The sequence below is a fragment of the Camellia sinensis genome, chromosome 1, assembly GCF_055761805.1.
Source record: "Camellia sinensis isolate YWXY chromosome 1, ASM5576180v1, whole genome shotgun sequence".
Lineage (NCBI taxonomy): Eukaryota > Viridiplantae > Streptophyta > Magnoliopsida > Ericales > Theaceae > Camellia > Camellia sinensis.
The window spans coordinates 47,213,373-47,239,288 of NC_138961.1; the positions used below are offsets into that span (position 1 = coordinate 47,213,373).

The following is a 25,916-nucleotide window of genomic DNA, read 5'->3' on the forward strand; positions in this document are numbered from 1 at the left end:
TTTTGTTCGAACAAATTCACAGTCCAATCGGGATTATTAATTAGGGGTGAACATGGTTTGGATTGGACCGGATTGGGATAAAACCAGGACCAATCCTTTATCTACGGTTCTTAAAAAATCGGAACCAATCCAATCCGTTTAAATCTTGGAACCAATCCGAACCAATCCATTTAAACACGGATTGGATCGGTTTAGGACCACGGATTCACATAATTAAATAACAAATATATATATATATATATAACACTTTAATTTTATAAAAATATAAACATAGCGTTATATTACTTCTATAATAGCAACAAGTTTTTCTATAATAGCGACATAATGTTCTAGAATTTAAACAATCATAAAAAAACTGGTTTCACCATAAGTATTTAGACCATTACAAATTAAAACTAAAAACTAACAAACAAAAGTAATAAAAGAATATATTATACGAGGTTTAAGTTTGAGTTTAGATTTTATATAAAATAAGAGAAGATACTATGGGGGATGATGTATAATAAAAATATAGATTATTTGTATACGGTTCGGATCGGTTCCAATCCGGAACCGTGGGGTTCAATCCGGAACCAATCCGTGGACTACGGATTTTTAATTCTTCAATCCGGAACCGAACCACAGATTCAAAAAACCAATCCAAACCTATCGGATTGGACTGAACTGGATCGGATTACGGATTTTACGGATTTCTTGCTCAGCCCTATTATTAATCTCTCATATAAGAATTACGGTAGTCCTGTATTTTAGTTCATATATTATTTTAATTCTTATAAATTTAATTGATTCGATTTTTATTTTGAATTTATAATTTTGTCTTAATTTAGTCCAATTGATTATAATTCTTTTTTTCTTTTTTTTTTATCAGCAAAAAGAAAACTTTATTGATGAAGAAAGTAAGAGACATGCGAAAACTTACATCAAGAAAGAAAGGAAAGTGCAAAAAGCATCATAACTGACCTTACCAATCCCAACTAGGTTAGCACCGATAAGGTAGCAAAATCCTTTGTTAGCACTTACCCCAAGGTTGGCGAGGAACCGTCAAAATACCAAAAAGAAAGGAAGGGAAAACAACATAGAGCTAGCATTAGAGCAACAATTAGCAGCAGAGCAAAACCAGCAAACCAGCAGCAAAGCAACACTTAGCAGCACCAACAAACCAGCAATTAACAGCAGACCCTAATAGTCCCTAAGTAGTAGCAGTAGAGCAACAAAACCAGTAGTAGAGCAACACTTAGCAGCACCAGCAAACCAGCAATTAGGAACAGACCTTAACAGTCCCTAAAAAGCATCAGTAGAGCAACAAAACCAATAGCAGACTTGCTTCAAGACATCAGCAACAATACCAGTACCAATCAACAGAACATCAGTAATTTAGCTCCCCTGTGACACAACTATCTACACACAGGAGCAGACTTGTTTCGGGTTATAAATAACATCTTGCACTGAGTACTTACACTCTTTCAAAAAGAAAGAAGCCCACATAGCAACTCTGGCCTTTATCAGCTCTTCCAAAGTAGTCCAATCTAGTTGTGCCTCATTAAATAAACACTCAATCTTGTTTTTCCACACTGACCACATTACTGCTAATGGAACTGTCTTCCAAATTGCCTTCATCTTTTTTTTCATTTTTGTACCTGACCACCACTGTAGTAATGCCTTTATTGAACCAAGAATAACCCAGCTGAAATTCCACCAATTCACAATATTTGCCCATGGTTCGAACAGTGAAGTAAAACATGGTTCGAAGACTCCATCTCAGATCTACAGAACACATAGAGTGCACTAGCATTTGACTTCAACACTCCAATCCTTTGCAAAAACTCAGAGCATTCAATCTTGCCTCTCTAAGCTAACCAGCTCAGAAATTGAACTTTGGGAGGGACAAAATTATTCCAAATACTTCTAGTGACTGTAATAGCTGTCCCTTGACATGCTTCCACCCACTCCCAGATTGATGCCACAGAAAAAACTCTAGAAGGATGAGCTAACCAAGAGCAAGAGTCTCACATCCCTTCATTGAGCCTAGGTGCATTTTGCAGTAGGTCATGAGGTTTCAGCACTTCCTCATCTTCCCACGCAAGCAAAGGCCTTCTAAAGACCAGTTTCCAGTTTGAATCCACTCCTCTGTGATGGACAAAATTAAACAAATTTCCATCTTTTTTAACTAAGAAAGTGAATAATCTGGGAAATATCACACTTATATTTTGGTTGTTACACCACCTATCAGTCCAAAACTGCAATCTTCTACCATTTTCAACAACTAACTTGAAATTTTGCAAAAAGAAATCTCACAAAACAAGATTTACTGAAGCCACCGATAGTATGTCTTGCCACAAATTAGACATCCGCATTGAACTTATGAATAAGGGGCTTCATCTGCGACCTAAACCTCCATACTTACTACAAACCACTTGTTTCCACAAAGTTGCCTCTTATTTGCCATACCGCCACCACCACTTAATTAATAGGCACTTATTAACCTAACTTAGATTTCTCACACATAGCCCACCTTGATTTTTTCGTAGACAAACCTCATTCCAATTAACTAAGTGCACTTTTTTCCTAATTTTAGATCCTCCCCACAGAAATTTAGCTTGAATTCTGTGTAATGATTTTGCAATACCCACTGGCAGCTTGAAAATGCATAGGAAATAGCCTAGCAAGCTTGACAGAACGGACTTGATCAAAGTTACTGCAAACGACAAATACTTTCTCTTCCATGAAGCTAACTTACTATTAAACTTGTGTGCCACTGGTTTCCATATACTTTTCTCCTTGGATTTGCTCCTAATGGGAGCCCTAGATAGCTCATTGGCAACTTTTGACTAAGGCAATTTAGTTTTTTTGCAAAAATCTTCACTAGATCATCCTTCACACCTACCCCACACACATTAATTTTATGGAAATTTATTTTGAGTCCTATATATCATCAACTCAAAGCATCTTAAAATTCTTTTCACGGCAACAACTTCCTCCCACGCAGCTTCACAAAATATAATAGTATCATTGGCAAACTGCAAGTGTGATAGTTTCAACTCATTTGGTCCTACATATACTCCTCTAATCAAGCCCTCTTCCTTTGCTCTTCCATTAGAATACCATGTTAAATAGGAAAGGTAAAAGTGGGTCACCTTGCCTAAGGCCTTTCATAGGAGAAAATTCTGATATTGGTGATCCATTTACTAACACTGATATTCGAGCTGTGGATATGCAAGTCTTCATCCACCCCACATATTTCTCGCCAAAACCAAAATTAGTCATCATCGAATACAAAAACTCCCAATTTACAGAGTCATATGCCTTTTCAAAGTCCAACTTCAGGATGAATCCTTTCTTTTTTGACCTTCTCTATCAATCCATCACTTCATTGGCAATTAGTACCCCATCTAGAATATGTCTTCCACTTAGAATTGTTGTTTGTACTTCGCTAATGATCTTGGGTAGAACCTTCCTCAACCTTCTTGATAAGACTTTAGCTATTATTTTGTATACTGAGCTAATCAAACTGGTTGGCCTATAGTCACCCAACCCCACAGGATTTTCGTTCGTAGGAATTAAGGTAATAAATGAACTATTCACTCGTTTGGCCAACTTACCATTAGAGTGAAGCTCATTCATCATCTGCACAATCTCCTCTTTCATGATGGCCCAGCACTTTTGAATACATTTTAGATTAAAACCATCCGGCCCCGGAGCTTTATTCCCTTCACAATCTTTAATTGCATCCTATATTTAATCCTCTAGAAAATCTGCCTCCAACAATTCAGTTGAATCAGTTGGACTAATTGAGGCCAAAACACCTGATAACTTTGGTCTACTCCTCCATTCTTCTGTAAACAACTGGCTGAAGTGATGTACCACTGGCTGTTTAATCATCCCTGGCTGATCATGAATTACTCCATTCTCAGTAACTGAGTTCAACAAGTTTTTCCTTTGCCTTTTGCTTGCCATTAGATGAAAAAATCTGGTATTTTTCCTTTCCCTTCTAGATTTTTTATGCCACAACCATTCCTTCTTTTTGCTCAAATCCCATGCTAAACTTCTTACTTCTGCCCTTCTTTTCATCTCAGGATCCTAAAGGTTCCTTTCTTCAGCTATTAATTCCCAGTCATGAAGTTCATCCTCTATTTGTTTCAACTTCTCATCAATGTTACCAAACACTTCACAGTTCTACCTTTTTAGATGGGCCCTAAGATTTCCTAGTTTTTTCATTAGCCTGTAACTGGCCCAACCACTAACCTGAAATCCTTCCCAACAATTCTTCACTTCTGCTTTGAATTTGGGATGCAACACCATGCATTGATAAATCTGAATGGTTTTGGGCCCCAATCCCTTTCATCTTCCATACGGAGTATTGGATGGTGATCAGAAATGCTTCTAGGTAGCCCCACTGTTTAAACTTGAATCCTTCCAACCACCTGAGATCGATTAAAAATCTATCAATCCTACTCCATCTATCTCCATCCATCACATTACACCAAGTGAACTGTCTGCCTAACATTGGCATATCTACCAGCTCCAGCATATCTACCAACTCTAGCTTTTCAATCAATTCGTTAAAATCCTTCATCCCTCTTTCCCTTCTAGAGCACCTTTTTCTTTCACTCATAAATCTAATTTCATTAAAGTCACCATCTATACACCAAGGGATTGAGAAAGATGATTTAAGCTTTGCTAAGGACTCCCATAGTTGTCTTCTTTTTAACACACCATTGGGTGCATAAACATTTACACTAAAAGAATGATGAACCATACCTAATAATAGCATGAAATTCCTGGTACTGCAACACTCCTTTAGCTCAAAAATTTGTAGATTCCACAAGCATAGCAAACCACTAGCACTTTCTTCCGCACCCACCTCCATATATTCCAACTCCTCCCAAGGCCATAGTGACTTAGCAAAATTATCATCTACAGTGCTTCTCTTTGTCTCTTGCAGCAGAAGGACATCTACCTTCCTCACCCTAACTAAATTTTTAATTTTTCTTCTCTTTTCAGTTCTTCGCAAACCTCTAACATTCCAAGATAAGATAATCATAAAGAAACTATTCATAGATCCCAAATCCCCCTATTCTTTGCCTTGACATGGCTTAGGGATTAACACATTCCCCTTTAATTCTCCCCAGATCCTTCTCTTCAAGATCAATTAATTTGCTAGCCACCTCCTTCTCCTTACCTTCACAATTCAATCCTAGAATTTTCCCAACTTCAATGGTAGCTTGAGCTTCACTTAGTAACTTGTTCATTCTCCTTGTGTTAAGACTCTGTTCAACTGACAATGATGTTGCAGCTGCTACTGCTCTAAAGATAGCTCCATATTGAAAACAATTAGTGAACAAAACACCTTTTTGCTTAGTCTGTTTTCTACAAGGCTTTGACCTATTTCGCAGATCAACTCCATTCTTATTACTTCTGCTCATCACTGGTTTAATGAGCTTTCCCCTCCTTGATGGGTTTCCTTTTTCAGGCACTCTTTGTTTGGCTGGTTGTTGAATAAGAGGCCTTTGTTGAGTTTGGGCTACACAGTCACTTAAGTTTAAGGGTTCAGTGATGGGCCTATTTGCCAGTACCCCAGCCTGAGGCCCTTTCAACACCACCTCTAAGTTTAGCTTGGGCCTTAGACTCTCTAGCCCACTAAGGCTTCTGATAAACCCAAGAGTGCATAAATACCCTTCAACAATTTGAATTTCATTTCTTGGAGTTGTCGTATGCTCCAGACTGTCCTCTATACAATCTCCTCTAACTTTTTGATTTACCATGTCACCTTTTGTTTCCTTTACGGCTGATGCAGATAAACACTCATTACATTTATCTTTTTTCCCTGAAACTCGATCCACCATGTCCTGACCATCCCTTGTCACATCACCCATTTCTGCTCAACTCCTCCTTCCTTGTATGTCCATCTTCATCTTCCTTCTTGCCTCTCCTACCATTTTTTGACAGTTGATCTACTTTATCTTGAGCAATAGATCCAGTGATCTCATTCTCCAGGCAAAAGCTTTTGCAATGACATGGCTTGATTGTTACTGGTAGCTCTTCACACACTCTAACTGGGAAAATGCTTCCATTACATTCAACATTAATCACGTATTAATGAACTCCATCCTGGTAGTGATTATTCGTACCTTCCCACACTTAAAAGAATTCTGACTATTGATATCGTTATCTAATTGAACAACCTCACCCCACAACTCACCAATGTCTCTGAATGTACTAACACTCCACAAATTGAATGGGACACCTACACATGTAAGCCACACACACCTTTCTTGTATAATGTACTTTCCTTTCTCCCAATCTGTGACAAAGCCACACCATTCTAACATCGACTCTTCTAACTTTAATCTTTCCTCCTTTTTATGCTGCTGTGATTTGAAGGTTAGCGCTGCTAACCTTCCTTCTCTATCTCTGACTGTTACTTCCTCCACATCTCTTCTCTCAACCTCCTCCTTAAACTCATTAAAGGAGAGAAAAGATTTCAGCTTCACTATTAGACTGTCATAAAGCCACCCATTTCCAGCTTCGAAGGCCTTTACTACTAACTTCATCTTCTCATTATTGCCACCATTCTGCATTATTTCTGCAAAAGATCTTCTACCTACACTGTCCACCCTTCTTTGCACAAGACTTTTCTGGGGACGCTGCATCATTCTACCATCTCCTCTGGTTGCCATTACATGTTGCTTATACTCTCCTTTTTTGAACTACTTTCTTCAGTTTCAGTGCCTTATTATTACACCACAGGCCATCAACCTTCAGCACCGCCATTTCAGCAGCAACCTTGCAATCATATCTCACAAAACCAAACCTTGATCCCGTTGCTTTTCGCCTTTTTGACGGGATGAAAGCATCTTTCACTACACCAAACTTGTTAAACACAGTAAACAGACTCTTTGGAGTCATTGAGTTTGGAATCTCATCCACAAAGATAGTCAACAAGTCATTTTCCACTGATTTACTGCCTTAGTTAGCCACTTCTCTTCTTCTTAGCACTGGGTTCCAACCTCTTGCCTCCATTTTTTCTTTGTAAAGTTCTTCTCCAAGAATACAATATTCCTAGGTAGAGAGAGAGAGTGTGTTCAATTGATTATATTTCTTAACATTCTTTTATGAAAAATATGCACATAAATGTCATGTATCATATTTTTATGAGTAAAATTATAAATTTACTCAACTAAATGAGTTATAATCAACCAATTTAGTGATAATTTTCCTTAAAAACAATAACAATATTATCAATTGGACCAATTTGACATAAAATTTAAAATGAAAGGTTAAAATTGAGTCAAGAGAAAGAATATGGATCAAAATGACACAAAAAATAAAATATAAGGACTACTAGTATAATTTGCCCAAAATCTTATTTAGTGGGACATCTAACTATCAAAAAAATATTTTAAATCTTATCTGATCTTTTTTTTCTTTTTCTTTATTTTGTCAATTGATAGGAGAATAATTACAAATATGAAAAATATTAATATCATCAAATTGACTACTAATCCACAATAATTAGAAAGTCAACAAAATCTAATATAATCAATATATCAAGCCCAAACCTAAACTCAACAATCACTACTTACCACATACAATCCCCATAATAGGGGAGAAATAAATCACCACTACAAAGGATATCAAACTCCTCTCCATACAAATTAAACCCGAGATCTCATATTACAAAGGGTGTTACACAAATACTAAACCAATTGCCTGATTATCTGATCTTTTATTTCGTTCTAAAAGATATCATACTATATACAATTTAATGGTACCAAAAAAAACATATACACAATTTGCAACATTACTTATCCCCTATCTTCCTAAACTAAGGAGTGTTTGGTGTACGGTTAAAAAATTCACATTTTTTTTTTAAAATTATGTTTAATTTTGTTTTTCAAAATTATATCAAAATTTTGTTATTTTTTTCCATATATATAAAAAAAAAATTTTAAAAAAAAAGAAGCGAAATTTTAAACACTTACTAAAAAATACACAACCAGACCATGCAAGCCGGACTCGTGAGTGAGACCTAGGAATATTTATTTTCGTGCATCCAATGAAACCCAAAAATTCTTCGCTCGTGTGGACAACATCATATATGTTATCGAATTTAAGAACTTAAAATATATATATATATATATATATAAATTTAAGGACTTGCCACCATTGCTTGCCACTTGATTTTCCTTTCAACTTCCAAACACTTTCCTTCACGGGCATCTTGAGAGAAATCACAGCCCAAACACTCAAAAAGCTAACTTCCCAAACCAAAAAAAAAAAGTTTACTATTCATGTGATTTTGTAAATAATGAGAAATTATTCAATTTTTTGAAATGATTATCTATTTCATTTACTAATTGATACCTTTTTCTTTATTTCTTAAAATTTTAACACAAAAGTCGTGAGTCTTACAATTTAAACTAATACCTATTAATTTAAAGTATCATTTGAACTTACTCCAAAAATATTAAATAATTTAACTTGAGTTTTTACACGGCAAATTTGATATTAGTGTGACAATTTTTTTTTTGAATTAAAATTTATAGTACCCATGAGAATCTCTTTGGTACAATTCGGACACACAGGAAATACTTACACGAAAACAGACAAACAAAAATTGCATTCCATGAAATTTCCACCTTTTAATTCAATTAACTTACTTTTTAACTAATGAATTGAAATTTCAAATTTATTTTTTTTAATTATAATCAGACAAAGTCTTTAGTGTTGGGTTGTTTGTTATTGAAAGAATGTAAATGATTTTAGGAGTTTATGTTCCGTCATGTTTAGTTAAAAATTTGAAAAAAGAAAGAAAAAAAATCAAGTAAAATATAAATAAAATTATTTCAAATATTTTTTTTTCTTTTTAAATTCCTCTTCAATTCTCCAACCAAACCCATGCTTAAGGAAAGCATTTCTCAACAAAATAGGGAATGGAGAGAGGGCTGGGTTAGGTTTGGTTTGGTTTGGCTTGTGAAGATTATTGTTCGTATTATAAAAAACATATATTTATATATATGAATTACAGGTTGTCGGGTCTGCAACTGCAAGATTCACTTCTACTTCTAGGGCACCCCCACGCCTTAAAGTCAACCCCTAACCCTTCTTCTTTTTCCTCTTTTTAATTTAATTTTTAAATGTCTTTTTTTTTCATATACTATTATATGAAGTGAAAGTTGAATTTCGTATCTAAACTTTTGGTTGTTTCTTTTTATACTTTTCAATTTAAAATTTGGAAAAAAAAATCAGATAGATAAGAAGAGGGAGACTCAAATTTTAGACCTTAGGTTTAATGAAAATGTTTACCACTTAAATAACATACAATATACATATATATATTTGTGTTTGTGTTTTGATTTCCCAAGTGTTTGCTTTTCTATTTAAAAAAATTAGATAAATAAAATAAGTAAGACTCAAATCAGTGAGACAGTAAAAGAATATTTATATTTTCATGGCGGTGCAAATATCCTTTGTGCATAGTGCAAGTCATTCTTGTGTTTAGTACAAATATTTCTTTTATGTCAGAGTTGCACCAGAAATTTTGTTATCTATAATGCAATTATTTTTTTACTGTTCTATTAATTTGTAATTTCCCCATATATGTGCATGAGAGAGTACGTGAAGCTATTAATGCGGATCCACCATCCATTGAGAATGAGCATGTCTGTCTTTTTCTCTTTTTCTTTTCTTTTCTTTCTTTATGTGCACAATCACATTATTATTTATTTATGGTCGTCTCTTGTTGCTTGATGTCGTTGTCCACATCATCATGTTTCATGCATATGTTTATGTTATGGTATGATGTTTAAGGCTATCATGATTCATATGCATGTATACTTGGGGATGGCTCTTCACTGTTTTCTATATTTTATCTTGTGGGTTCTATTTTGGATCTAATGATCTGAATCATTCATCTCGTGAGTTCAACACTGAAGGGTTATTTTGAGTGTCCTAAATAAGTGTATTTTTTGTTTTTTTGAACTAAAAAGGTGAGAAAAAAAATATGAATATTTGAATTAACTTCTTGTCTTTTTACGAAAAATGTGTAATAAAAAATTGTATAAATAAAGTGTATAAGGAAAGAAAGTTGAGTACGTTGTACGGCTGCCCTGCTGGGTAGTGTGTCTTACACAACAAATTATTCCCTCCTTCGGAGCAAAGTGTTTGGACAGTGATGGTCGGTTCGTGGGGGCCACCACGGGTCCAATTTTAATAATCTGAACCGTTCAATATGTACAACTAGTCGAGTATTATATGCCTGTAAAAAATCACATTAATCGGATATCAATAGCTATATGATCGGATTAGTTTTTTTTCAACAGTTAACTATCACACCATCCGTTTTGTTTATATAAGACTGATTTGATCATATAGTTAATAATATCCGATCAATGTGATTTTTTACAAACATATAATACTCGACGAGTTCTACATATTAAACGGTTCAGATTATCAAAACGGAACCCTTAGTGGGCACCCAAGGGCCCAACATTACCATCAAACTTTGTAGCTTTACATATGTAATTTTTTTTTTTTTGGCCCAAAAAGTGTATGACCTGCCTCCTGCTGGGGCAGTACGACTGACAGTGTAATTCAAACTTTTGTATTACAAAAATGTATAAGATATTTTTTTAATATTTTTTATTTATGAATAGTAATGACTTTTTTACTTTTTGTGTAACTTTTTGACTTTTTAAATTTTTTGGGACTTGTCAAACCTGGCCTAAAAATAAGTTATGCATGCAATTAATTTCATCACATATCATTAGACATATGAATAAATTATATTTTATTTTTTAGATAGACGACAAGTATAAATTTAAACTTAAACTTACCCCAACTAATTTATAAAATAAAGAGCAAATTACATATATCCCTCGAGGTTTGGCTAAATTACAAATACCCCCTTGAGGTTTGAGAAATTACAAATTCCCCCCTGAATGCTATTTTTGCATAACAAATTAGGGGGTAATTTGTTATGAAATTTAAACCTCAGGAGGCAAATTGTTATGAAAATACAAACCTCAAGGGGCGGGATGTAATTTTCGAAACCTCAGGGGATATCTGTAATTTAGCCAGACCTCAAGGGAGGTATATGTAATTTACCCTAAAATAAAATATAATTAGAAATTAATTTTTTGCACATATAATTTTTACATGAAGTTTACAAAATGTACAATACAGATCATTGTGTACTCAAAATAGGGCTCACAAAATAAAGTATAAAATATGGTGATATGCGGAAAAGTCACTTCTGTATAGTCATTACATGATTGAACTCTCACATTTGATGCCTTGAGCAGTGGCAGGATTTTGGCTCAGAAAAAGTACCTTTGAATTAAAATCTTAACAAAAATTTCATTTTTATTTGATAATAGGATTAGAAATTAGTACGATATAAAAGTTATATTTAAATATAAGGTCAAGTTAACTAATCATTATCTTTATTGTTATTAATTTATTTTATATATGATGATCATTACAGTTTAAAAAATAATTACATACACCCTCATAGAGTATGAAAACAAAATTATATTAAGATGAACACACATAAAGAGATACAGTGAGGATAAAGAAAGAAATGAGAAAAAGATGAATAAATAATATACAGAGGTTATTATATATTACTTGTTTTTTTCGTCGTTTTGAATAATTGAATTACATGACAATATATTATTAGTTGTCATTAATTGTGTAATAATGTATCGTATAAAAGGTGATATAAAATAGTGACAAATATCAGTGATATATAATATTTTTCTACTATAAAATTTATAAGAATTTTTTTTAGCATAATTAAACATTTAAAGTGATAAATTAAACATTTTTTATATTAAAAAAAAAGTAAAGAAAATAGTGATATAAAAATTTCAAGATATTACTTGGATTAAATTGAAATATATATTTTTATTAGAGACAAAAAAATAATTTTTCAAAAGTTGAGGGGGGACACGTGACCCCTTTGGCCCTCGCATGCCTCCGCCCTGGCCTTGAGGCTTCAATGAAGTTTCCTATTCAATTACAATTATTCTGGATATTACTCTCCTATTTCATTAATTTTAAATTTATACCGTACACTTCACATTTTAGATTAGTTTTTAAGACAAAAACTCATGGTAAATAGCATTTTCCTTTCATATTAGGTATGGCAAATAGCATTTGATTCCTTGAGGCTTCATGAACTTTTTTTTTTTTTTTTTTAATTTAGGATTGGAATCTAAAAAATAATAAATTTAATTTTTTTAAAAAAATCACTGAAAACTAAAATAAACCAATTTACAAGTTGAAGGCAAAGGAACTGCTCCCATATACAATTCACAACTACTCTCATACACAACTTATGATTATAATATACTATATAGCATATGAAGAAATATATATATTCCCACCAATATTAAGTGTCATTTCTTACCTACGTTGAAATATTCTAGGTCGCAAGATCAAGCCAATGCGAGATTTTCAACCATTGAATACATGAAAGTTGGTGAGATCCATTGGTTAAATTTGCATTCATTAATGTACAAATAATATAATAAGAATGTCCCAAACTTGTTATATTTGTTGATTAACCATTTTTTTAAGCTTGGTTTGAGTAACCTAATAAACGAATGCTTGGACATAAAAAGAGAATATTATTAGAATAATTTCAAAAATTAAGTTGTGACAAAGGTATTTTTCGTCTCCTTAATAAGCATTTTTTAGGGCCCACATCAGCGACATTTTACCTGCCATCAATCCTTCTCCCCGCTAATTAAAGCATTGATCGTGAAATGGTAATTAAAAAATAAAATTTGAAGAAAAAAATGAGTCAACTTTATTTTAAATTGAAATTTATTTTGTTATTGTAAATAGTACATAATGTATGCCACGCGAAACACAAATAGAGAGAAAGAGAGAGAGAGAGAGGACTACATTAGTGACTCGCTCAAAATATTTGACTACATCTAAGACTAGTTTTTCAGGAAGATATTGTTGGATCTTGGCAAATAATAAGTAATTAAGGCTAATTATTTTAAGATAATTACTACCATTCACTATATCATATTATATTATATATAGTGTGGCTATTTCAAGGTTGTGCTCTTTACGTAATCCATAGATTCCATGTTTTGCTCGTGGTGCCCAGTATTCATTTTACCCTAAGGCTGTAACGCTGTGTTTGGTATGCTGTAGTTAGTTTGGAGATTTGAAAAAAAATAAATGAAATGTATATAAAATATGTTTACATTTTACTTAGTTTTAAACATCTTTTCTCTTTTTTTTTTCAAATCTCTCAATTAAACACAACGTAAACAAATCAAGTAAAATAATAAATTGTTTAAATTTGATTTAAAAACTTAACGAATTTTAAAATATATTTAAACTTATCTTTTTCACTTTTAAAAAAAAATTAAAAAAAACTCAATTAATTTTTTAATTGAGCTAATCACAAATTTACTCTCTTTTTTTTTTTATAGATAATAACAAATTTACTGTTTTCCGGACTAAGAGCATCCATATCAGGCTCTCTACAATACCTTTGAAGCTATTGTAAAGAGCATCAGCATCAAATCCTTCCTCCATCAGCCTCAACAAATTTTTTGTAAATTAACGTTTTGTTAAATTTGCTACAGTAACTCGTCTGATAAAACGAGCAACTGTTCATCGCTAAAACACGCAATTTGGATGCAACCAAACATCCGCCTAGAAGTCCAGTCGGACGTCCGGCCAGTCAACCGGTCAACGGCAATTTTTTTTTTTTTTCCCTCCAATTTTACCTTTTGTAAAACATAAGAATTGTTTGGTTGATAGCTCATTAATTTTTTTATTAAAAAAAAAAAAGAATAACAAATATTTTAATAGAATTAAGTTAAAATAAAGAGTTTGATTAAAATAGAAAAATGACTTTTTAAGTTATAATTTGACTAAAATTTTGAAGAGGTTAATACTAATGTTCTAACCATATGATTATAAAGTAAACCATAGATTATGAGAGGAGTCAAGGCATTATAGCTATTAAACATCTGAGTCTAATCCAGAAAAAACATAATCCATGGGAATATAGATCACATAGCTTGACAGTGAAGGAGTCCATTTCACCCAAATCAATACAATTTTATTTTTCTGTCAAAAGAGACGAAGAAACCAAAGAACAAAGAAGGTCGCCTTTTTATTTTCTCTCAAATTCAAGAAGAAACAAGCATGTGGAACAGAAAACATATAATTTTCGACGTATGTCACCATTACCTACAAACGAATGAGGTACAGTAAGATCCTTTGAAACTGTTTGGAAGTCTTGACAATTCCATTTGTTTCTCCAACCAATGTGAACCAAAGGACAACCACATTTATAGTGATACTTCACTTCTTGTTTACCCGTATTCCCGCTTCACTAGAAATTACAAAAAACCATGGAGCCATCTAAATTGATCTGAATTGAGATGTTCAGAGAAGAAACAAATTTATCAAATGGTTCTGAAAGGCCTCCTATATTAACTCGATCTTGCTGGAAATCAAACAAGGATAAAAATGACTCGCTCCAAATCTTATACCGGTGAAGAGAAGCTAATCTGCAAGCCAGTCTTCCCACGGTCATGCTCAAGTTGTTTCAGTATGTAACAATAGTTAACCTGACAACAAAACCAAAAACATCAGTGAGAAAGTTACTTGGGATTAGTTCTCGTAAGTTGACATCTAAATAAAGTTCAGGAAAAAAGTCACTTCTAAGAAACTGTAGCAAACGCGTGTTTCATGCATCGACGATTTAATTGAATCCCAAAGGATCTTATCAACATAAAAAGTTCTCAACAGACATAACCAGCAACCTGATGACATGTTTCAACAATGTTTGGCGTATAGTCCTCTCAAACAAATGTTGCAGAGAGTTGCCTAAGACAATCTACAACAGTTATAACATTTCAAAAACTGCCTTAAACACCTTGCCATGTGTGACATCATAATTCCTTTTTCAATCCTATAACAGCCTGTTCAATTGTCAGGAACATCATACAGGAAAGTAGTTTATGAGAAAAGTAAGTTCAAGTAAAGAAAAGGAAAATATAAAAGATTTGTGTTTTCCACCAACTGTATAGTTTACAAGAAAGTTCGTAGGAAAATTGGTTTTTAACTTTCCTGTGATGCATAGTCCTTTTTCTTTTCTTTTTTTAAAACAGGAGAAAGCACTACAGAAAAATATATTTCTTTAGAGAAAACAGTTATAGTGGGTCAGGTTCCGCACTTCATTGCAACAATTGAATACACATACAATGAAGGAAAACAGTATTTATTTTCTTGTTCCTTCCTTTTCCCATCACAAGGGTCCCCTGCTGCTCAATATAAATATCTCGGGAAAGAAACTGACCTCCATACGAAATAGTTTAGTGGGTATAATGATCCCACATCCTACAGAGCTTCGGAAAGAATCACGGAATTTCTTGAAAGAAAAATCTCGGTATGCATTCTCTGTTAATTTGGTGAGGTTACCAGCACAAGCGAAAAAATGTCCATGGATACCAGCTTCTTTCAACACCCTCAATGGAAGATCAAAAGAAAGGTCCGCAAAAGCAGTAACAGCAAGGTCACCACCAAGAAAATCCCTTCCAGAATGAGTGTCAGAACTTTCGACATTGGAGTTTTCTGTAATTTCTCTCCTTGGCTGAGTAGGGCCCAGTCCCCTTGGCTTAAAACCCAAAAGCGTTGTTGGGCCTCCCAACGTGCAAACTGGAGTAGTATTGCCACCCAAGAAGAATCTGTCAGGTAGGAATGAGGGCCTATTCAAGAATCCACTTCCCCACGGAAAAAGAACACCACAGGAGACCCCAAAGTTCAGAGCAGCATGATAAAAACCCAGAGGAAAAGCATAACGAAGATCGAACTCCTGTTGACAAAACCCAAAAAAACATATTACAGTAACAGAAGTTTGTTCAGCACTGGCTGGATAAATGCAAACGTGTATGAAGCAAGGTTACATCAGGTTTCCTATTTCACCATATTGGGTAGAAGCATCAATAAATGGGGCAGGATCTTGGTTTCAATTCTTGCTGGTCAACCAAACACATAAAATTACAAAATATGTCCGATAAATAAGAAGTTACGTCTCACATTATTAAAAAGCTAAGGAACCATAACAACAAAACAACCAAGTGAGCCAATTACAGTCCAAATAAAAATAGATCAAAACAAGCTACACTGTCACTGGAAACTGAGTCTATCACTTCCCAAAAGAGAAGTCAAACTCTGAGTCAAAGAAGGCAACAATCAACATTAACCAATGGTCACAAATGTGTTTTTGTTACATAACTTTGTATAGAAAGACAACAATGTGTTCGGTGAGTTATTCCGGTATGATGCCACTACCTTCAGTAGTCAGGGAAGTCTCATGTTAATAGGCCGTGAAAAGTTTGTAGGGACAAGTATTGTCTCTGCATAACTAGAGGAGCATAATCTGGTACAGTAATTAAAACCCCTGGAACATGGCATGAAATGTAATTAAATCCATGCTCTACAAAATTTGGCTATTTTAACTTTTCTCAATGATATATTAAGGTTGTGTTTAGATCATGGATTTGGAAAGGAAAAGGAAAAGGAAAAAAGTGAGCGAAATGTGAATAAAATATAAGCTAAATTTTTTTCTCCATTTCCCTTTCCCTTTCCCAATGCCTCTTCAAATCCATAATCCAAACATAGCGTAGAGAAAAAAGAAAAAGAAAAAGAAAAAGAAAAGCCACAACACTAACTGCTACATTCTTCACCCCTCTTAATAATCACTAGTATCCTTTAACAACATAAATCCAACTCCAAGAAGTTACACAGTTAAAACCTGTATACCAATTACTTGTGGCTGGCTGCCCACATCCCTCCCCACCATTTTAGCTATATGTAGGACCATATCTTTATTAAAATTTTAGCTCTCATATCTTTACTCACTCCCTTAACTTAGACTTTCTTTGACCTTCCTCTTGTCCTTGAAGCATTTTCAATTGCTTCATACAGCTCCTCCCATTCAGAGTATTAGCCTATGCTGCACAAAAGTAAACCATTTTAGACTAAGCTTTCATCTTGTCCATACTTGGTTCTCCCCCTCAAAATCACAAAGTCTGTTTATCACTTCAGTCTTTCCTTGTGGTTTCCTGCAAACATGAGGCCCATTCACAACAAATGAATCACAAATCCTAAAAGCACGCTGCACCCCTGCAGGAATAAGTAAGAACTTTTTATGGGTAAATATGCTCTACAGCCTCTTATTTCCTATGTGAATGCCTACATAGTACCGAGCAAACTCGTGGCTAGAATTAAACTTTCTGAGACATTGGAAAGTTGAAAGTGCAGCATCTGCAAATGCAATACATGGAACTTGGATAAGATTAATTTTTGTAGTTACAAAATTTTATTTAAAAAACAAATAAATGTTTTAAGGAAAAAAAGGAAGAACAGAATATCATGTAAAGTGAAACAAAACAAGCCCAAAATCTGTTAAGGATCAAAGCATAAGCTTTTTTTCAGTTCACACGAGAAGATAAACGATTCAGGATTTTAGGATAGAAAAACAGAGCCGTAGTATAATAGAATTTTACTAGCTAAGAAAGTTATGTAGCTTAAGAAATTCCCTACCACAAACTCAAAACATCAGGTACAAGGCAAGTTAGAACTTCCTTTTGTATAAAGCCACACTTCTTTTCGGCAAATTTTGAATAGAGACTTTTTTATCATAAAAAATGTCATTGATGAATAAAAGTTCTCTTAAATGTACATCATCATTATTTACCCAAAAAGATGTTCATCATCTTTATTGATTTCTTACAGTATAAAGTAAAAGGATAAACTACCAATAGATCCTAATAGTTGGACTTAATTCCCATCAAGTCTTATTGAAAATAAGTCCTCGTAAAATCATCGCTAAAAGTAGTTTTTTATAACGATTTTTCACATGCTAAAAATTAACAATTAGTGACTTTTTTTTGTCATGATTTTTATAAATTGTCACTAAAACTTATAGATAGTGACATTTTTCTGTAAAAAAAATTTCAAACTGTCGCTGAAAGTTGAAAATTAGTGACTTTTTTTGTGACAATTTTCTTAAACTGTCGCTAAAACTTATTAGTGATATTTTTTGTGACGATTTTTAAACCGTCGCTGAAAATTAACAATTACTGACTTTTTTTAATAGTATTTGATGAAAAACGCCATTAATTATCATAAAATCTATTAGACAATAAGTCTACTTATTAGGACCTACACGTAAGTCCCCCAAAATAAAATATGTAATAACCTCAAGATTCACCACAGGCCTTACAAGCCAAGTTCTACATAAGGGTGGGAATCATGCAATGTTGGTCATTTTTGTGTCGTGACCAAGGTTAAGATCGGGATCCTACATAAGATCGTTTTGGGGGTCTGTCGGATCGGATTGTAGGATCCGGTTGAGAATCGTAAGATCCTACTAAAATGATAAAAAAATGCAATAATTTTTATATGACTTAATACTATCAAAATATATATAGAATGAGCCCCAAAATATATATATATATAGCAATTTAAGATAACATTCAAACATTTTTTTTTTCCAAAAAAGAAGTCAAAAACATAATAAAACCAAATACAACACTTGCACACCATTGTCATTATTTCTTAATGAAAACAAGACAAACTAAATAAGCAAAGAACAAATAAAAGACTTAAAATATAATATATATATATATATATATATAATTTACAAAAACAAAAACAAAAATAAGAGCAAAAAAAAAAAAAGGTGATTCGGTATATATAATATATACTGAAACAAAAAGGAAGAAGAGAAAGAAAGCAAAGCAGCGAAGTAAAAAAAAATGAGAGCAACGAAGAGAAAGTAAGAAGAGCAGTGAAGAAAGAAAAAGAAGACAAGATTCGAACCACAGAGAAGATCGAAGAACAACAGCGAAGAGAAAGGAAGAAGAGCAGCGAAGAAGAAGAAGAAACGAAGAAGAAGCATACTTGGTTCGTGCACGGCAATTTCCGAAATTTGATGTCTAATTTCTCTTTCCCCAATTTGTATTTCCCTAATCGCAGCTCAACTTCTCTGCTTCTCTGCTTTTTTTTGCTCCCGACAAAAGATTCTTTGCTTTTAAGTCGCCAAAAAACCCTTCAAATCTAGAATGCATGGAGTCACGATCCAGATACGATCCCAACAATCCTTCCATGATCCTACCACGATCCTGATCTGGGGTCGATCCAAAGCACGAGTCGGATCAAATGGTGTATATTGGATCGTAGGATCGTACGATCTGGATCGCGATCTTGACAACCATGGTCGTGACGTGTTGCTCATTTTTGTGTCGTGCTATCTCGTGTTCAAGTCAGAATTCTTTCAACACTAACTCAACCTGTTTGTTTTTTCGTGTTATTGTGTCATGTCATTTTGGATTCGTGCTATGTTAACTTGTATTTCAAAACATTTCCACCACTAATCAAAAATAACGTATATGGAAATATTAAAGTTTATTCCAAAAAGTTAAATTTCACAAACTAATTTCTATTAGATCAAATTATTCATAAAAATGTTTAATTTCGACTCAATTTCAATTCTTTAATTTCAAAAAACTAAATCCTATTTTTTATTACTAGATTGATTGCAGAATATTAATTGAAAAGGTTAGATTATCTCAAATAGAAAACAAAAAGAGTAAATTGAAAAGAATAGTATCATGTTATATTTTTTATTATCTTTGAATGATTTATTTATATATATGATATATAATAAAATATAAAACTACATATTTTGTGTGTGTCCTCGAAGTGTCGTGTCTTGTATTTTTTTAAATTGTCGTGCAGCCGTGTCTGTAATGGGGTCAAAATGTAAATTAACAAAAACAATCTAAAAAAAAAAAAAAAAATCAAACAAACAAACCCTAGTTCCTCTCACTCTCAAACTCGAACAGCAGCAACAACGTCGTCGTCTCTATAGCAATTCGCGAACAGCAGCAACTCTGAGTCGTCGTCATCGACGTCGACCAAGGCTCGTCCTTTCTCGCTCTCACTCTCTCTCATTCTCTCTCGCTCTCTCTTGCTTGCTCGCTCTCACTCTCCCACTTTTCTGTCAGGGTCACTCAATCTCAGTCCCTCTCTCTCACTCGATCTCACTCTCTCTCTCTCTCTCCCTCTCCCTCGATCTCTCTCTTCCTCTCGCTCAATCTCGCTCACTCTCTATCTCTTCATCTCACTTAATCTCACTCTCTCTCCCTCTCACTGTACTAACCCCTTTTTTCTTGCTCAGATCATGGGAGATGGGTATGCAATTAGGGCATAGGGTTTTGTCTATTTGGCGGTTAGTGCTTTTAGCTTAACCTGCTATATTTTATTGTAAAATTATAATTTCCATTTTCTTTTAAAAGTTTGGTATTAGCCATCTCTGGTTGGTTAGTCGGAAAAATATGAAATTGAAAGGAATATGTTATCTGTGTCTCCCTTTGTCAGTAGAAAGGGGAAAACTGGAAATTCAATTGAGCAGTTGTTAGGATGTGCTTTTCACAACATGTTTTATGCTTCAGGTTAAAAGTAAAAAATTGTTGCATAAAACATATCTGTGAATGTGAATTTTATTTATTTATTTATTTATTGGCAAATTGGATGAATTTAACAGGGCGGAAAAAAGTATAATCTTGAATGGAGGAAGATATTTAACGAATTGGTAATAAAATCATGGAAAAAAGTATAATCTTTTGCTTTAAGTTTTATTTTTATACATACTACATTACTAAAAATTATAAAAATAATATTTTTTACGAACGTATCCCCGCCGTACCCATATCCTAATTTTTCAAATTTTGTCGTATCGCCGTATCCATATCATATCATATCTGTATCCCGTATCCGTGCTTCCTAGCTGAATTCCCTTCCTCTCTTAACATCTGATGACCACCCAAGGAACGGGGGTACAGAAAATATACCTATCAAAATTCTGAAGGGAGAAAAAACAAAGTAAAGAGTTTTTGTTTGTTAGACTCACCATAACTCTATGCATAAATCATTTATTTAGGCTTGATTACACAAGTCGGTCAAGCTAAACATATTCAAGTTATCATGATTAAAAAAATAACCATTACAGACATATTGTTTTATATCAAACATTATAGAGAATGGAGAGATCAATAATGACAGATAGTGCTAAGTGACTATATTGTTTCAGAAACTCTGAAGCATTGGATTACATTAAAACTAGACCAGCAAGAAGGTCAAACTGGTAAGAGAACAAGATCATCATATTCTAAGACCCATTCATACCTAGTCAATGCTATTTATGAGAGAGTTTCTAAAATAAAATATAAAATATAAAATATAAAATAAAAGATATATAAAGGAAATAGAAAGTTATTTAATGCTATAAGTCTCAAGTTAAATAACAATAACAATAATAATAATGTAATAAGCTTTTTTTATGATTCATTATTTAAGACAATTCAACAATGCAGCATTATATAAGTTAATGCAACTGCAAATTTGGTGGAGGAAAAACCAAAAGCAAAGGCACTCGAAGGTACTAAACCTGGCGTAAAAACCGTAAGCTCCGATAATCAGGTACAAGTCCACCGATATGAGATGTAGAAACAAAAGCATATCCTTGAGTTGGTCTCAAAGGTGAATTTCTCTTGTCAATCTTAAATGTGTACTTCAGAGAGGACAGTAAACCATGTCCAAGCTGCCTCCTTATTGACGTAGATGCCATTTGTGACGGATCCGTTAAGGTACGCCAAGAAAGGTTGTACGACAAATCATGATTCTTGGATGATATTATGCCAAGGGACAGACCCAATGCTTGTTCTTTGTAAGAAGAAAACTTTAGCCAATCTTGTGAAAGTATAGACACTCGAGCTTGCATTGGAGTTTCCAATCCTTTGAATCTAGGCAAGGACACACCAGCACTAACCTCTGAAGTTTGGTCCCAGCTATAAGCCAAAGAACCATCCCACAGGTCCCCGAATCCAAACAAGTTTTTTAGCTTGAGTGATCCTTCAAGTGACCAAGATCTAGCCTACAAAAGCATTTCACAGCATCAAAAACCATGTTTATATTGCAAATGCACATCAGATAGCATATTCAAATGCACCTAACAAATTTCCACAGCACAACTTCTTGAAGACAAACAAATGTAAAAAATCAAGGACAACAAAAATTGAGACAGATTATTTGCTGCTCTATTTAAAATTGGGAGTGTAAGATGGAATATGCATATCATTCTTTTTTCTGCATGTGAGGATGTAGACTCTAGAATGTGTTCTTGAACATGGTCAAGATATCCAGGCAATCCTTGGTGATTTTGCTTCCATAGACAAGGCCACTACCAAATACTGCTAAAAAGACATCTTTACATCCTTCAAGCTTTACATATTCAAGAAACTACTACAACATGTTAACAGAGTGTAAGATAGGTAATAATTTTTACATTCAGAATTGTACATTTGCATTATGACCAAAAATCTTGTGCCTACAGGCTACACCTACTATAGACAAAGTATAACAGGAGAGAAGAAAAATACTAAAGCATAACTAATAGTGTGAATCCATACTCATAAGAAAGTAAATTAAATGCATGAAAGATGTAGGCGACTGTCACTGTTTTGCCAGCATATCACCACAGTAGTGATTAGGTTTTCAAACAAGACTATGTCCATGAAATTTATCACATTGCACATTTTTGTTTTGTTTCAGTCAACTTGAGGAATAGATGTTTGAAGCTAAAGCTTCAAATGATTGCAACCCAACACCCTACCTAAACAGCCTTGTTGGAACAGATTGGCTTAATTCCCGATTTTGCTGATTTCAGTCTCATTTGACCTTTTGGCTAGCTCATATTCAAGCTTTCCCATAGATGGGCATCCTCAAGTGCTTTGTACATGTCAATCCTCAAAGGGATGTTAATCTTCTTCGAGTTCTTATTTGTTTTCCTCCCATACATTTCATTTTGAAGAACATGTAATTTCACAGCTACAGTAGAGCTGCAGAAGATTTCAAATACCTAACTTTGATTCACAGTGCAATAGTGAAAAAAAATAATATAGCTTTTCTTTGTGTCCTGTGCGAGAGAACAAAGTATCACTTTGTTGAGGAAAATATGCCGATATTTGTGCAAATATAGACCAAACACACAGAATGACAATCCAAAAGCACCTGGCCTAGTTTGGGTTATGCACAGAACACATACAAGTAGCATACACTATTGCTAAAAGGAGAAAAAACAAAAATAAGCAATGGTAAAAAATTAATAAAGAGAATAAAAAGCATGTTCTCCTAAAAAATATCACTCCAGCATCCACTGGTAATAGCCTTAAAAGGATTCAATATCACCTATTTCAGGTCCCTACGGACTGTGTTGGTTCTTCTTAGAATGCAACTTCAGATCACGCTACAAGCAGCTAACACCTCAGAGGGTCAGTTAATCCTTGTCTGTGAATGTGTCACACATTACCAAAATTTTAGTGATCTCATGCCTAGTTTGTTATTTAATATTTTAATCAGATTTAATATCATGATGTAACATGAATCCCATACCAGATAATGGTGCCAATAGAAACCAACCACTATCAGAAGAAGAACATCAGGTAAACTAACAGAACCAGCTACCCTTTGCTTGGAACTGAAATGGTAACATCCAAATGTGTTCTTCACTTTTTCTCGTTATAGACTTTTTTTACCATTACTACTTGCATGAGGAAGCTTGCACCTCACATCCATTTTTATGATAAAATTAGGCGTAAGGGTCAATACTGTACCGCACATGCCCTAATTTCTCATTCCATCTTCGTATATACAAGCAGCATTGGGTCCTAAAGCTAGTTCATGGAAGCTCATTCCATCTTTAAATGACATTATAAGCAATAGGGCTCTAATACAGTTTTACAAGCCCTAATTTCTCATACTATCAGGCTTGTTGCACCTAAGAACTTCCAACAGCAAAATCCTACTATCAACTCTCAAATGCACAATGAGATTATTCATAAACTCAACAGGAACACATCAATCATCAATATATTCAACACAAAACAATAAAGTACTAGTTCAAACTAATAAACAAGCAATCCTAAATCAAAAGCGCCATGAAATCCGATACCTCGGGCTTTGAGAATATGCCAATGTCGCCAGTGAGAGGGTTTTTAGACTCGACAACCTCGACAATGACATTCGCAGTCCCTGGCAACTCAGGCGGCCCCGAATCGAGCGTGATGTTGACGGAATCGAAGATATCGAGGCTGTGAAGACGAGAGTTGGCTATCGAAGCGGCCTGAAGAAGCTCCTGAACCGTGGTGGCTTTCTTGATGCATTCGACCTCGGCTTCGATGAGCGAGTCCTTGGTCTTCGTGTTGCCCTTGATCACCAAGTCGTGGACTCGCAGGGGAACTCTCTCCGTCGAAATTCGCTGGAATAGGTTCTCCATTTTAGCCCTCTCAAAACGCGTTCTCGACACTGTTTCTTCTTCTTCCTCTTCGTCTTCGAAGTCATCATCGTCCTCGTCCTCGTCTTCGTCGTCGCCATTAGAGGGTTGTTGGTCTTCTTCGTCGGGAATTGGTGCTTGCTCCTCTGGCTTTTCTTCGACCGAAACAGCCATGGAGAGATAGACTTGGAAGTGAAGGGGGAGAGAGAGAGAGAGAGAGAGAGAGACACGGCGATAGTTGTCGTGGGGTTATGTACAGATCGGATACCTTGCTTTGCTTGCTCCCTACTATGCCTTCATTTTTTTTTCATTCAATAAATTCAATTTTGGGCAAATTGCCTACACCTCCTTAAAATTTAACTAAACTATAGATTCTGAAGTTTTAGAAATTACATCTTGACTCCGAGATTTATATTCACATAACAATTTAATCTCTATCGTTAACTAAATATTAAGAATAGTTAGTCGATGTCATCAAAATATAAATTGATAGATAATATTATCCCTGCTGAAATCCCTTTGATAAATTAACAAAATTTATAAAAGAATTAAGTTAGATAAAAAAAAATAAAAAATAAAAAATTGGAACCATGTTTGATTTGTTATTTAGGAAAAAAAAAATCAGAATTTAAAAAAAATAAAATAGAAACTAATTTAATAAAAATAAATATGAAAAATTATATTTAATTTGTAAAAATTATTTCCAACCGCTCAAAGGATAAAATTCTATAAAAATATTTTTTATTTTTTATTTCTTAACCAAATTATTTTTTAATTTAACTAGTTCATTGACGTTGTGAATATTTTTATGAACTGGTTCTTTGTAGAAAATATGGACTGGTTGGGGTTTAAGAACATAATCTATTCTTGTAGTTCAATATGGATTATTAAGCGTCTGTTTGGGAAGGGCTCAACAGCTATATGAGCCACATGCGACAAAACACGCTTGCTAGGGTTGGAGAGGAACCCTTCTACGGGTAAATTGACCAAAATACCCTCACATCTCTTTCCTTCCTTCATGTCGTCCAACGCCCCACCACACACACACACAACACAACCCAACGGTCTTAGGGCACGGAAGAAGCGAGCGAGGCGATCTCTCCCAACCACCGGCGACGCCATCAAAATACGGCTTCGCAGAGGCGATCGGCACCGGAGTAGGCTTCTGGCGGCGGAGAACAAGACCGAACCCTGTTCGATACACCACCAATTAACTGGTAACTCTTCCAAACCCATTCTGATTTCGTAGATCTTAATGCCCAATGCTTCATGAATGGAATGATTTTATTTTTTTCTACTTTTTTCCTTTCCCCACTTCAGATCGCACTGTATTTTGGCCTGTATTGATGGTATGTCGTTGTAGATTTGCCGATCTGGGGATATTAACATTTTTTCCTTGTTAATTTTTAAGCCACAGTTCAAAATTTACTTTGGGCAAAACAAACCCATATGTCCCTCAAACATGGTTGATTCTTCCATATTTTTCCTCCCCAAAATCTGTTCTTCATTTATACATATTATAAAATTATGTTTA

At 34.2% G+C, this 25,916-nt stretch overlaps 1 protein-coding gene across 1 annotated transcript; it reads right to left on the minus strand.

Moving 5' to 3' along the window:
* Positions 1–14,073: 14,073 nt before the first annotated feature.
* On the minus strand, positions 14,074–24,714 carry LOC114285592 (uncharacterized). The gene is made up of 4 exons (XM_028228634.2): positions 24,062–24,714; positions 21,500–21,985; positions 15,341–15,856; positions 14,074–14,609 (listed from the first exon to the last, which is right to left on the minus strand). Exons 1-4 carry the CDS (start codon positions 24,554–24,556, stop codon positions 14,526–14,528), a joined length of 1,581 nt encoding a protein of 526 aa, XP_028084435.2. The 5' UTR covers positions 24,557–24,714; the 3' UTR covers positions 14,074–14,525.
* Positions 24,715–25,916: the final 1,202 nt, after the last annotated feature.